This window comes from Aspergillus caelatus (genome assembly GCF_009193585.1).
Source record: "Aspergillus caelatus strain CBS 763.97 unplaced genomic scaffold BDV27scaffold_75, whole genome shotgun sequence".
In the NCBI taxonomy this organism is placed as follows: Eukaryota; Fungi; Ascomycota; class Eurotiomycetes; order Eurotiales; family Aspergillaceae; genus Aspergillus; species Aspergillus caelatus.
Window position 1 is genome coordinate 136322 of NW_022475338.1, and position 12880 is coordinate 149201.

At 48.5% G+C, this 12880-nt stretch overlaps 5 protein-coding genes across 5 annotated transcripts; 2 read left to right on the forward strand and 3 right to left on the reverse strand.

Annotated features, from left to right (window-relative positions):
* Window positions 1-3986: 3986 nt before the first annotated feature.
* Window positions 3987-5816, reverse strand: BDV27DRAFT_127456 (phosphotransferase family protein). The gene is made up of 3 exons (XM_032066769.1): window positions 5407-5816; window positions 5053-5348; window positions 3987-4993 (listed from the first exon to the last, which is right to left on the reverse strand). Exons 1-3 carry the CDS (start codon window positions 5503-5505, stop codon window positions 4294-4296), a joined length of 1095 nt encoding a protein of 364 aa, XP_031928210.1. The 5' UTR covers window positions 5506-5816; the 3' UTR covers window positions 3987-4293.
* Window positions 5817-6018: 202 nt separating this feature from the next.
* BDV27DRAFT_127459 (dUTPase-like protein) lies at window positions 6019-7118 on the forward strand. The gene is made up of 3 exons (XM_032066770.1): window positions 6019-6447; window positions 6582-6754; window positions 6869-7118. Exons 1-3 carry the CDS (start codon window positions 6117-6119, stop codon window positions 6953-6955), a joined length of 591 nt encoding a protein of 196 aa, XP_031928211.1. The 5' UTR covers window positions 6019-6116; the 3' UTR covers window positions 6956-7118.
* A 7-nt stretch (window positions 7119-7125) lies between these two features.
* Window positions 7126-8842, reverse strand: BDV27DRAFT_127460 (pyridoxal kinase). The gene is made up of 6 exons (XM_032066771.1): window positions 8658-8842; window positions 8578-8588; window positions 8386-8465; window positions 8114-8326; window positions 7946-8063; window positions 7126-7895 (listed from the first exon to the last, which is right to left on the reverse strand). Exons 1-6 carry the CDS (start codon window positions 8709-8711, stop codon window positions 7256-7258), a joined length of 1116 nt encoding a protein of 371 aa, XP_031928212.1. The 5' UTR covers window positions 8712-8842; the 3' UTR covers window positions 7126-7255.
* Window positions 8843-10164: 1322 nt separating this feature from the next.
* Window positions 10165-11064, reverse strand: BDV27DRAFT_127471 (uncharacterized protein). Its single transcript, XM_032066772.1, has one exon. It carries the CDS (start codon window positions 10969-10971, stop codon window positions 10279-10281), a length of 693 nt encoding a protein of 230 aa, XP_031928213.1. The 5' UTR covers window positions 10972-11064; the 3' UTR covers window positions 10165-10278.
* A 228-nt stretch (window positions 11065-11292) lies between these two features.
* BDV27DRAFT_127472 (uncharacterized protein) lies at window positions 11293-12880 on the forward strand. Its single transcript, XM_032066773.1, has one exon. It carries the CDS (start codon window positions 11612-11614, stop codon window positions 12785-12787), a length of 1176 nt encoding a protein of 391 aa, XP_031928214.1. The 5' UTR covers window positions 11293-11611; the 3' UTR covers window positions 12788-12880.

Consider the following 12880-nt stretch of genomic DNA (forward strand, 5'->3'; position numbering starts at 1 on the left):
TGATGGTCGAGAAACGGCTGGTGGAATGAAGCTAATAGTACTGGGAGCGGGAGTGACCGCCTGGCAAAAGGCTGGCTTTTTAGTTCGAAGCGGTCAGCGAGGGTAAAAACCCGAGAAGGGGGGGTCGTCGCAGAGAATAGAAGAAAAATAGAATAAATAAAATAAAAATAAGAAAGGGAACGAAAAAAAAAAAAAAAAAAAAAGGGAAATTAGACACAGTCAGGATGGATTCTTAGTTAAGTCAGCTAGGATTCTTCTCATTGAGGAGAAAAGGAATCTAAAGGAGATCCACTACCGGCCGAGCTGGAACCCGGGCCTTCAGTGGAGAACAAGCAACGAGCGAGACACCAGCAATGCACTGTCAGTCTGTCAACATTTGTCCACTTTCCGTCATTCGAACCTTTTAGACTGGATAGTCCAAGGGGTCCCCTTTCTCTGACGATTTCGGAATTGAATTCCAAGAAATAAATAGTAGAAATAGGTCGAAGCGGCCGGAGGGGGACGGCGGGCTGGAAGCTGACTCTAGACGCGCCAAAAAGAAAAAAGTGGGGGTGAGCACCAGGGGAGGAAATTCAGAGACCAGACAAGAGGTTAAGCTGAGTGACCTGAGACCAGACACCCGTTGAAGAATGAAAAAGTACTTCGTGGAGTATCAACGATCGTTCTTCAGATCCAGTACAATGGAAGATTCGGATTCAAGGGGAGTAAAGTAAAAATGAATAGTATTCAAAAAGAGAGAATTTCTAATCTGACCATATCCGTGCTTCTTTCTTTCTTTCTTTCTTTCTTTTTTCTTTTTTTTTTTTTTTTCCCTTGAATTTTCCCACTTTAATTCTCTCGGGCTCCTACTGACAATCGCCCTCTTCATGGCACGTCCACGAGGCCGAACCAGCCGCAGTTCCACATCGCACTAAACCTAAATAATCAAAACACTTTTTGAGGCTCTCCGCGGATGCACGGTGATTGGCGGGACCCGACGGTCAAAACGAGGAGGCTGAACTGTTCTCTGCATCGAACCGCCATGGAACCTTGGGCACTGCTTGTTGTCCCTCTGAAGAGGATTGACCCGGGGGGTGAGTCAAGCTGGAAAGCTAGATCGATGGTCACTGACCTCATCGCTGATGTGGCCATTCTTCGCCATAGCTAATCGCGTCTCATCTGTTTTCTTTTCTCTCTTATTTTTTTTTTTAATTTTTCTATTCCATCATATTTTAGTTTTCGTCATCCTTGTGTGTTACTACCGTCTACTATTGCCTTAGTCATCCCTCCCAAGAACACAATTTCTCCGATACGTCTTCCGCAATAGCCTAAGTCTTGAGGCGACAAGGCTGTTAACCTCCCTTGTTGGCTTGACCGCCACACAACCTTAGAACTACTTATTCCAGTTTAGTCTCCTGGGTCAACTAGTCATCAACCCTGACTCGACTGGATCAAAGCGTTTTGTGCGTCGGGGGAAAAAATAAACCCAAAATCCAAAAATCCAAATAAAAAGAGGAGAAGTAATCATAATCAATAATTAGGGGGTAAATGATTTAGAGGTAAAAAAAATGAAAAATTAAATAAATAATTAAAGAGAAAAAAAAAAAAAATCAGAACCAGGACTCAGGTTACCAAGGACCGAGTAAAAAGGGGCATGACCCTTGAGGGCTTTATTCTTAACCTGCGAATCCCCGAATCCCCGTGATCAGTGACCGACACAAAGCCCATTATCATCATTCTGAACGTTGGGTTGAGATCTCTTCGGATTATTATGATCAGGTCCCCTTTGTCCATGATATTATTCTTGTTCTGTTATTCTTAGTGCCTAGAAAATCTACTAGACTACTAGTAGGTAGTGTACGACTACACGGTAGCACCCTGGAACCGTAGACTGGGCCCCATCTGCCCGTTTGATTCTGATTGCAACCAGTCAGGATCCCGATATGAAATGGGGATGGGCACTGTTGCAGCAAATTTAGCGTAGTCCTGAAGAATCACGCGTGTTCGGTGTGAGGCTGTACGGAAACCAAGTTAGACTGAGGGTCAGAAGAAAGAGGGAGAGAGGGCGAGAGAGAGACGCAGCGAAAGGAGGGGAGCAATTTCGTGCTACGCCTGTCACTCTGCAGGAGATGATCGGACCAGAGATGTAGCCCCACGTTGAACCGGTCTCCACTTAGGATTGCACTACTTTCTGTAAGTTGCCAGTAGGAGTTATTCATGGGCTTGGGGTGACCAGAGAAGTCATTATGCATCGACAGTCCTACGTCGGTGGTGCACAATCAACCTTTTAGCGATCAAGTGGGCGTCGCTGACTCTCTCTCGTCTAGATGGATTCTAGCGCTAGTATAATAACAAGCATCAAGCCACGAATACGAATAGGTCCATAAAAGAAGGAATCGACCGAGTGAAGTATATCTTTCCCAGAGCGATGCGTGGTTGGATTCTCGATTCCTTTTATTTTGCCTCTTCCGATCTTTCATGTCCCATTGCGATTGCTCCGGATATCAATGATAAAGGTGGACGGAGGTTCAAAATTTTGGGGACTCTTTCGCAGATCTTTCTTCCCTCTGACTGATTGCAGATCCATCAATCAGCAGGATGCAGGACATGGTCAGGTTGTCTTTCTCTGTCCAACATTTTTACCCATGGATGCTCCGCCCTAATATTGGCAATTGGCCGAGAACCCCAAGCCCCTCTTTCAAAACTTCCAGCCTCTTGACATTCGATGCTGCCTAGACTCTTTGTTTTTGTCTTTTGTTTTTTATGTTTTATGTTTTATGTGTTATGTTTTCCTCTCCCAACGGCCACTATTGAATCTAGTGGCAAAAAGGGTTTAAATTCTAAACTGGATAAAGAAGTCAAACAAACTACAATCCTTCATTCCTTCCACTCCTCTTCTCGGGAGGTGGGGATCCATCATGATATCTCCCGGATACTACTCCGTTTTTGAACGGACACAGGAATCGGATGCCTGCACTACCGACAGGTAATATGACTGGAAACGGTGAAAAGAAAAAAGGTCTCACCCTCACTCATTCATTGATTTATTATTCTTTCTCTCTCGCAAGCACAAACGCGGCCCGCTCCGGGCCCCATTTTCATCTGAATGGATACAACCAACGAAAACTTACCAGGGTCACATCCCTTCCCCAACCATCTTAGTTTCAATATGCAAATTTAATTTATCAAGCATTCCTGACACACATAACATGATCCGTTATTGACATCATATGGGATGGTTTGTTTCCGGTAAGCACCGGGTCGATCATTTCTTTCATCTTCTTTCGCCTAGAGGTGAGGCGCCGTTTCGGGCCATCGAACGATGAGTCTGCAGGGATTCCTCGATCGGGGCATTTTTGTCAAGTGGGATGGTGTTCAACAGTGTGGGCCAATGGGTGAGATTGATCCTGGTCGCCGCAGAAAGGGGAGGGTCAAACCCCACTGCGATTATGGAGTCTTTGAGGCAATGAGAGGGAGAGAGGGAGAGAGGGAGAGAGGGAGAGAGGGAGAGAGGGACAAGAAGTTACCAAGAATTAGGTAGCCCTCGCTTGTCCGTCGATCACCTCCTCCCCCTCCCCCATATGACTATTCCTGAGGACCTGTTGCTGGCAGGCCATGTTCATTTAGGGTAGAATTGGATTTCCCAGCACGTACTGCTGTAGACTATTACCTTGATATATGTATGGGATGTGAATGTCGTGATGGTGGTGGTTGTTCTATGGTCTATTTCTCTGCCCGGAGTTGCCCGATGCTTTCTTTTCTTACCCGCCTTTTTATTTTTTATTTTTATTTAACCCTTACATGAGGCAACAAAGGAAAACAAAGCACATGAGCCGCACCCAATTATCATGGTCCAAGCGGCTCACTGCTGACATTGCGTTGGTGACCGTTCACTGGACCAACCAATCCCTTGGCGCATATACGAGTTCATCTTCCGAATTTCCGATCGTGAAAACAAATCTGCTTGACACCCTAATGCTTCCAAACGTAAGGATTTGTGTAAAAACCCGGCCAATTACGACGACAACTGCTTGGGCCTACGCCTGCCATTCCTGAAATAATACACTCTATTAGTCATCTACCTGAGCTTGCATTATCGTGCTTGCGTATGGGTTTCGGTATAGATCACAAACTATGAATATTCGACAGGCCCGTCATGCACCAATGACCAGCCCTCACTCCAGGAGGTCCCGCCAGCCATCCCCCTCTGCTTATCGCATGTACTTCGTTGGCCTACACGCCACAGGTCTACGAGCAGGGTCCACAGTAGATTCATTCTAGCGATCGGAGTAGATTGGATGGATAGCACAACAGCTACAGTTTGCCTTTTTGATGCATTGCGTTCTGGACGGCCTTGACCCGTTCCCAGGCGGCCAACGCGAACGGGGTAGTCTTTTTGGCATGCTCGTGCGCCTTGGCACTGCTGGCTTGTCTCAGTGCATACCGAGCCTTGACTCCTTGAAGGATAATCGAGAGCCTCCAGGCAAAGAAAGCGTCTCCCCAGGGGAGGTCCGGGGTCGGGTCCCATCCTCCCACTTCGTGATACCACCGCACGCAGTCTTCACGCCTGGGCAAACCAGGTATCCGTTCAGGTTGGAACTGGTCGGTTGTGTGGTCGGTGCCGTCGAGATAGTACGGACTTGTGAGGTTGCAGAAGTCCGATAGTGGATGCCCCACTGTAGCCATCTCCCAGTCCAGGATACCGATGACGCGGGGTTCAGTCTTATGGAAAATCATGTTGTCGATCTTGTAATCGCCATGGACTAGCGTGCCGCGATCCTTCGGCTGAGTAGCCTTATTCGAGAAGAAGCGCACCGTCTCCATAAAATGCGGAAGTTCCCCCACTGGCTCCTTGGTCTCAACATCAACCGCCTGAGACTGCGCTTTGGACACCGTTGAGAAGGTGGAGATCTGTCGATCATAGTACCCCGACGGCTTTCCGAAAGTTTCCAGTCCAACTGACTTGGGGTTGACTCGATGAAACTTAGCCAGGGTCTGCACCGCTGCCTTCCACCTGCAAGGTTCTTAGTAATCCGAACTCATCCTCGGATGACGCGTGATAATCAAACATACAATGCGTTTCTTTCCTCAGCACTAACTCCCGGCATGGCGGGATCGGTAAATAGCCGACCGTCCAAGAACTCCATGATATAGAACGGGGTCCCAATCACATTGCTATCCTCACAGAGACAGTATGCCTTTGGTACCGGGACGTCCGTCTGCTCTAGTGCATGGATGACCTTATATTCGCGTTCGACCTTGTGCGCGGTCTTGGACAGGAGCTTGCCGGGGGGCTTCTTGCGCAGGACGTACTGCCTTCCATTGGTGCCGGTCAGCAGATAAGTTGGATTAGACTGTCCGAACGAGAACTGTGGGGAGTCAGCTTGTGCCCATCAACCATACTCTATTTGGTCCCACTGTGCTTACCTGTTTCACATCTATTGGTGTCTGGATCTCAGGTACATTCTGATTGAGATACCGCTCTAGGGACGGAATATCAATTGGTTGGCGCACCGCTCCAGCCATGGCCAACTGTTTAGAGTAATTAAAACAAACAAAAGGGATTGATTTCTGGGAGGTACTAATAGTTATCTGCAAACTAGATGACTAGATCGCCGGGAAGTTAGCGGAATCATTCTGAAGACAGGAGGTCCGGCAATAAATGCAGGGGAGATCAATTGCGAATGTCCAGTTGAGCGTCGGTGACCACGGACCGAGGCTAAACAGCGATACTACCTCATTGGCATTGCGGGGCGTCGGTAACCTCCACTGGTGCTTGACCCCAAGTAAAATTTTCATTGATAGCAGGTACCAAAAACTTAACTTTGCACTATTTCTTCTACCAGATAGGCTATATCATTGGCTAGAATTTGTTTATATACGGTATCTTTTGTAAAAGTCCATACACCTATTCCTATCTCCAAAATTTTCAACCCTTTTCCCTCTGATTACCTATTCACACACCACCTAGGTTAAACTACTTAGTAAATGCAAACCACCCAAACACTATGCCCCCAACGCCAAGCCCATTAAACGCGCTACGCGTCTACACGCGCATAACCACATCGGCCTTGATCCACCACCACACACCGCAACGACCAAACCACCTCAACTACTTCAAAAACCTCTTTACAACCATGACCAAAGAGACCACTCCTCCCCCATCCGAACAACAACAAACAACGACAAGAGAACCCCCCTCCCTCCCGACCTCACCTCTCGCCAAGCGCCCCAAGCCCAACACCGAAGACCAGCCCCAAATGACCAACGATACCCCCGTTACCTCTATCTCGCAGCCTCTGCCCCCGCTGCTCATCAAGAAGCTGAACGAGGACGGTCGCGCCCCGACCCGTGGCTCCGCCTTCGCCGCCGGATATGATGTCTACGCTGCTAAGGAGACGGTTATTCCGGCTAGGGGGAAGGCGTTGGTCGATACGGGGATTGCTATTGCTGTGCCTGAGGGAACTTGTATGTTTCTTTCTTTTTTTCTTCTTCTATTTTATCTTGTTTCCGGGTTTATGATGGGGAATTGAATGAGATGGGCGAGTAGGAGAAGAATGTTATGAACGTTTGGCTAATCCATGATAAAAAAAAATATATAGACGGCCGCATCGCACCCCGCAGCGGACTCGCAGCGAAGCACTTCATTGATACCGGAGCTGGAGTCATTGATGCTGATTACCGTGGGGAGGTGAAGGTTCTCCTGTTCAACCACTCCGAGGTTGATTTCCCCGTCAAGGCTGGGGATCGGGTTGCTCAGCTTATTATTGAGAGAGTATGTTTTCTCTTCTTCTTCTTCTTCTTCTTCTTCTCCCCCCGCTTCCTTGGTTTTGGTTTATTATGAATTATGTGGGTGCTGTCTGGTTCGATTGCTGACTTGTAGTACTAGATTTATACCCCTGAGGTCATGGTTGTGGAGGAGTTGGAGGAGAGTGTGCGTGGTGCGGGTGGCTTTGGTAGCACTGGTACTAACTAATGATGATATGATAGGTTCTGTATGGGGTGGGTTTTCATATACATGGCGTTGGTTATATAGAAAAGAATTTGCATTTCTCTTATTACTCTATTATTCTCCCTTTTATCTTTGGGGTGCTGTTGGGGTGGTGTAGACTGGGACAGAGTATGTGATTTAATGAATTAAATCAATAGACTTCTAACGCCCATGGATAGGTTAGAGTATGTATGTATGTATGTGTGTATGTATGCTAGCCGTACATATTTATCATCTAGTTCTTATCTATCGTACGTTACATAGACAGCACAAGTAAAAGTTGATCTATTGGCTCCCCGCCGGTAAATCCTCTTTCCTCCACTCCTGTGCCTGAAAGACCATCGTCGGTTCACGAAGGTACTGCACATTCCTCACCAATCTCACCTCAGCCGCTTTACTCTTCCGCAAATGCTCCCGCTTCAGCCTCTCCTCCTCACTAAGCAGCTCATCGCCCCGGGTATCAGCCACCCGGAGCTCCGCATCGCGCGCCTCCATCGTCTTCTCGAGCACGCCGTGCATGCTCGCCAGAACCTGGACGGTCGCTCGCGCAAGAGGGAGATCCGTAGCCTCGACATCATCGGGGGACACCCAGGACTTTGTCGTGCGGAGTTGAGGGTCCGCAGCGAAGACAGCTTCCCGGAGTCGGGCGACGATGAGTGCGGCGAACATGTCGCCGGTGCCGCTGAAGTAGCAGTCCAGGGCTGGGACGTCGACGCGGAAGAGACGTGGGGAGCCATCCGAGCGGGTTGTGGAGCCGATGACTGTCAGGCTGTCTGGTGGGGTGGTTTGTGGAGAGGACGATTGGGTAAATTTGGACAGGTCGACAGAGGTGATGATTATGTGGGGGACGTTGTAGGTTGCGTGGATGGCAGTAATGGCTTCTGCTAGCGTGCTGAGGGAGGTAATTTTGAGTCCGGATAGGGTTCTACGAGGTATGAGTTACGCTCTGAGACAATACATTTTAGCCTGACTCACTCGGCTTCGAACTGATTGGGGAGAATCAGGTCCGCGTGGTGGATGATCCTCTTATAGGCCGGTACCACGTCATTGCTAACGTATAAGCGGCCCTGATCGCCCATTACTGGGTCCAGGACTATAGGTTGTTAGTGAGGACGCTAGATGTGCACCGTGGACCGTGCTCACCCCAGAAGAAAGAACCAGGGTTCTTTTCAGCCTTGCGCTGCAGGTCCATGCCGATAGCTCCTACAGCCTCGACGGCTGCGGCGCTGGGCGCATAGCCGGACAGCATGACGTCAAAGTCTGTTAGATGGCTCTGGCATAAGCCCTCATAGATTTCAGTAATCTGTTCGGCTGTTGCCCTCGTGCCTTTGAATTGCCTGTAGCCAGTGTGGTTGCCTGTTTGGAATCTTATCAGTTTAAGGCCTAGTAAGTAAGGGCGTGGGCAAATGACTCACTGAAATGGACGGTATTCAACGCGGCAACATCGCAGCCTAGTAGTTGCATGACAAGTGTTGCCATTTTGTTCCCGACATAACTAACCTCTCAGATTAGCAATCGAGTCATGATCGGTCCAAGTAGATCATTGCGGGGTGATGTCAAATCCGGAGAGTATTGGATCTCCAGATCTCAACAACGGAGACACCTACCCATAGACAACCTATCCGTAACGCATTAATCAGGCTGACCTTCTATGGGGATCATGGCCGCATTTGACAGGACGACTTACATGGCTTGCAATGGCAAGGACCCGAGTCTCGGGGACTAGAGGGTCTGCGGACATGATGAAAGAGTGGAGATGAAAGACTCCAAGGGGTTCGGTTGAAGTCAGGGAAACAGGCCGTCGATAGTAGCTGACAGGGGCTCCGCACAAGAGGATTCAACGATAGAGTATCATCATTCGTAAAGAGTCAGAAAGAAGTTCCCTGTCACTATCCATAAGTTTCTTAGTCAGTCGGATAGAGAAAGTGGGATGGATTTCCTGGGCCTTGATTGGCTGGTGCCTCCGGTTGTCGACTTCCATCCGATATGCTTATCGCCCCGATAAGACCATAGTTTTATCTGCCACATTGTATAAAACTATATGGTGCCTGGTAGTTGGACTCAACATCGCCTGTCGCCCGGATGTTTTCGCTTAAATGATATTGGTAAGTCCCTGTAGCTTCTTTAGACCCGAGAAGCTAGACTAACTGTGTGCAGTGCAAAATGAAAGTCTCCTATCTATATCACAGTTTACCATGGATCCTTCTATGTGGGCTGATCTTGTTTTAGTACGTCGGATGCGTTTAGATATATGTGAAATTTTGATAAATGAGAGCAACAGATCTTAACCATAGCTGCTAGTAAGGTCACTCTTTGTGTGCCCAATCCCTTGTTCTAATTTTTAAGTAGCCCTTGACGCAGGCATGGCGTTAGTGGCCTTTGACACTTGTGCTTCTTGAAAGGGCAGAATGCGACGTCTACCTTGTTGCTACGCCTGGTAGCCCGCTAATTCACCCTCTTCTTTGGAATTCCATCATTCCCTACGTACAGAATGTGGCTCTCATTCAAGAACTGCTTCAGCGGAATGTAGAGCCGTAGTACGCCACGACCACCTTTGGTGAAGGAGCGATACACTTGGCCAGCCGCTTCACAGAATATGGTCTGTCTGGGACCATTCCCGACGGGCATCTACTGAAGTATGCATTGTTCTTCTGCTTTGGGCGGTTATGACCTAATTCAGTTGAATGCTATAGAGGATAGTACTTCCACTTATGCGCTGGGTTCTCGTAAGTTCTGGTTCGAATGGTGTGCGGCTTGAAGGAAATGCGTGTGGCAGACATTGAAAGTGTACTGAAGCAGGATATCCCTCTAAGCTCCTTCATTGTGAGGGAGACGGGACCGATAACCGTATGCCAAGTGGCAAGCAACTCTTGAACGAAGGTACTCCGAACTAGACGGAGAGGTAGGTAACTGCAGTCATAAGGAGGAACTGAAACAAACAGTACACCGAGCTCTTTTGCTTTAACCGTCCACGATTGCCTCTGCTGGGAGAACTCCTTTCCTTGGAATGTTCTGCACCGCTGTAAAGAATATGGCCTGTTGTGTAGCGATCTTAGCCGTTGGAAACGAGATACGTATGACATTTGCCGCGGAGCGCGGCCACAGGGTTTTTTTTTTTTTTTTTTTTTTTTTCAAAAGCGGTTGCATTGTTGGTGAGGCTTCAGGAACCGGATATGTTCGAAACAAGAAAACTGTACTGCATTTTCTATATAATTCCTCGTATTGGTCAGCATGAAAAATTGTTGTAACTTGGTGGATCGGAACTGTATAACAACCACCCTTACCCAAATACAGTTGAGGGTAATCACCTAAAATGGTAACTCTGGGCCGAACCATCGCAACCGAGTAGCTGGTTGTTTCGCGTGCCTGCTGTTCCACCCGATCTGGTCTCCGCTCTTCTCCACTCTCACTCGGTTCAGTGTTGTAGACTGGTACACCGACCGGAACGGGACCTCGCACGGCATGGTATAGAAGTGGGGATTCACCTCCTGCATGTAGTCTGTTTGATCAACGTGGAGATGGTCATGTAACCGAGCATGGATGGAGGGGCTCCAAACGCTCTGGTAACCTGGTGGTCCTAATCGATCGGATGTCGGACTGGACCCGACCAAAACTTTTCCCTGCTGCCATGGATGCATCGGACAACCGCCCAATGGACGCTCTTTTTCTAATTTGAGATGAATGAACTGTGGAGCATGGCTGGTTTGGTCCAGGAGAAACAAAGGAATGAGGATACTAGTATAGAGATGCAGATCCGGCAATGATAGGATAGGGATGAGAACTGCACCGTGCCCGGAGTGTATTTGGTGGAGAACGGCACAGACGGAGAATGAAATGCGTCCGTGGCTGTTGTTGTTGTTGTTGTTGTTGACCAAGTATGAATGAGTTGGAAACTTGGCACGTCCTGCAAGGATTCCCTTTTGCTTTTTCTTTTTCCTTGTCAAGTCTAGAATCAGGCAGGTAAGGCACAGAGCATACCGTGACTTTAGTAACCCTGACATGATCGATGTGACAACTCAGTATCTGGAATGCAAGAAATTGAGTTCGACTTTTCTGAATTTTTGGTTCTCTTTTGACTCTTTTCTTGATTTTATAACTTTTATTTTGGTTTCTTTTTTTTTTTTTCCCCAATTTTTTCACCTACTTAATTTTTTCATGTATGTACCTAATCTAATGTAAATTTAAGTAATAGGGCAACGGGGAGCACCCAATGACGGAAGCCGTAGGCTACTAAGAATAAACCCCCGTCTAGTGTCGGGTCCAGAACCATTCTTTTCCTGTGCCTTTATTCTTGAGATTCCCCTTTTCTCCTGGTCGGCACTTTTTACCTGTCAAGTCGGTGTTGTTTTAATAACCGTAATTAATTATAAGTCTGGGGGGCGGGAGCACGAGTGGATTTTTACTTGATAGTTCTCTCTTTAAACCTCATCTTCTTCTCTGCAACACCACCACTACTCCTACTTGGCTTCCTCACTCCCAACCACCAGATGTGTGGCCAGGTACCGTGGTGATCGTTCTTACCATGCCCCTTTCATAATAATAATAATCTCACCTTTCGTCTCTCTTTTTCTGTTTTTTACCGACACTCCTTTACATGCCCTTTTTGCGGCAAGCCATTCGTTTACAACATCTGCCATCGCAATGAAATCCCGATTGAGTGCCATTGTCCGAGCGTCAGAAAGCCGAACTATGCAGATTAGCAACCTGCCTCCTCGCCGACGGACTCAATTGCCCAGTCTTCGCCAATTATTACTGACCGTCATTGCGGTCCCATCCGTTGTCGCATCCGTGATCCCATCCGCCATCCGGACAGATCTAGATTCCACCAACGCTCTCGATCTCCCGCTTAGCGGAGGGATCGTCAGCGACGATCTTCAAGATGTATCTGCTTCTCCACTCAAGGAACGTGCGGCATGGGACCCTGTTCAACTCGACAGCAGCCCTGAAGAAGATGCAGCTTACTCGCCCATCCTCCTAGCACCTGAGGAAGAGAACGAGCAGACCAACGACGACAACAGCTCAAAACCAGTATTATCCCAAAGATCGACAAGCAGCAGTAGCAGCAGTAGCGACACCCCAACACCATTTGACACCAACCTCTCGACGAACTTCACCTCAGACAGCTGTCCGAAATTCTTCAAAAAGTTCCTCTCGGACTCCAAATTCGTCAACTGCTACGCCGTCTCTATGCTCCTGCGGGACTCCAGCTCCTTCTTCCAGACGCTCAAGTCCGCCCCAGCAACCTCTCACCTCCTGGATCTCTCCTGCGCCGCCGACGTAGACCAATGCTCGTCCCTCATGTCCGACCTCGCGTCGCGCATCACCAAATCCGACGCCTGCGGCAAGGACTACGAACTCGGTAACCCAGTCGTGACAGACGCCTACACGGATATGATTATCTACGAGCCCATGTACCGCGCCTCGTGTCTGAAGAACCCCGGCACAGGCGACTACTGCTTCGTCGACGCCGCTACCAACAGCTCAAACCCTTCCGACTACGATGTCTACTTCATCCCCTACGGCAGCGCAATCTCGAACGCCCCCTATCCCACCTGCAACAAATGCGTCCAGGCCTCCATGGATATCTTCGGCGAATGGGCGCAGAAAAGTGGCCAGCCGCTTGCCCATTCATATCTCCCTTCTGCGAAATCGATTAATTCTAAGTGTGGGGTTAGCTTTGCGAATGCAAATATCACCGTTGCGGGGGACGGTGAATCGTCGTCGGCGGCGACGTGGTCGGTGCGTCGTCCGGATGGGTTTCTAACGGCGTGGTTTGTTGCTTTGAGTGTTGGGGTGAGTCTTTGGGGGTTGGTTTAGGTGATCCCACCCCGTTTTCTCTGGCTCGTTCTTCTTTTCCCTTTCGCTCCTTATTCGATCCTTTTGAGCTGTAGAGAATTGTATATTCCTCTT

Coding starts and splice junctions, on each gene's coding strand:
- BDV27DRAFT_127456 (XM_032066769.1), bottom strand. CDS start 5,505: ATGGCTGGAGCGGTGCGCCAACCAATTGATATTCCGTCCCTAGAGCGG. Junction 5,349..5,406: donor CACCAATAGATGTGAAACAG/GTAAGCACAGTG, acceptor GACTCCCCACAG/TTCTCGTTCGGACAGTCTAA. Junction 4,994..5,052: donor GCTGAGGAAAGAAACGCATT/GTATGTTTGATT, acceptor AGAACCTTGCAG/GTGGAAGGCAGCGGTGCAGA.
- BDV27DRAFT_127472 (XM_032066773.1), top strand. CDS start 11,612: ATGAAATCCCGATTGAGTGCCATTGTCCGAGCGTCAGAAAGCCGAACT.
- BDV27DRAFT_127459 (XM_032066770.1), top strand. CDS start 6,117: ATGACCAAAGAGACCACTCCTCCCCCATCCGAACAACAACAAACAACG. Junction 6,448..6,581: donor TGCTGTGCCTGAGGGAACTT/GTATGTTTCTTT, acceptor AAAAATATATAG/ACGGCCGCATCGCACCCCGC. Junction 6,755..6,868: donor CTCAGCTTATTATTGAGAGA/GTATGTTTTCTC, acceptor TTGTAGTACTAG/ATTTATACCCCTGAGGTCAT.
- BDV27DRAFT_127471 (XM_032066772.1), bottom strand. CDS start 10,971: ATGTCAGGGTTACTAAAGTCACGGTATGCTCTGTGCCTTACCTGCCTG.
- BDV27DRAFT_127460 (XM_032066771.1), bottom strand. CDS start 8,711: ATGTCCGCAGACCCTCTAGTCCCCGAGACTCGGGTCCTTGCCATTGCA. Junction 8,327..8,385: donor GTTGAATACCGTCCATTTCA/GTGAGTCATTTG, acceptor GATTCCAAACAG/GCAACCACACTGGCTACAGG. Junction 7,896..7,945: donor CCCAATCAGTTCGAAGCCGA/GTGAGTCAGGCT, acceptor CATACCTCGTAG/AACCCTATCCGGACTCAAAA.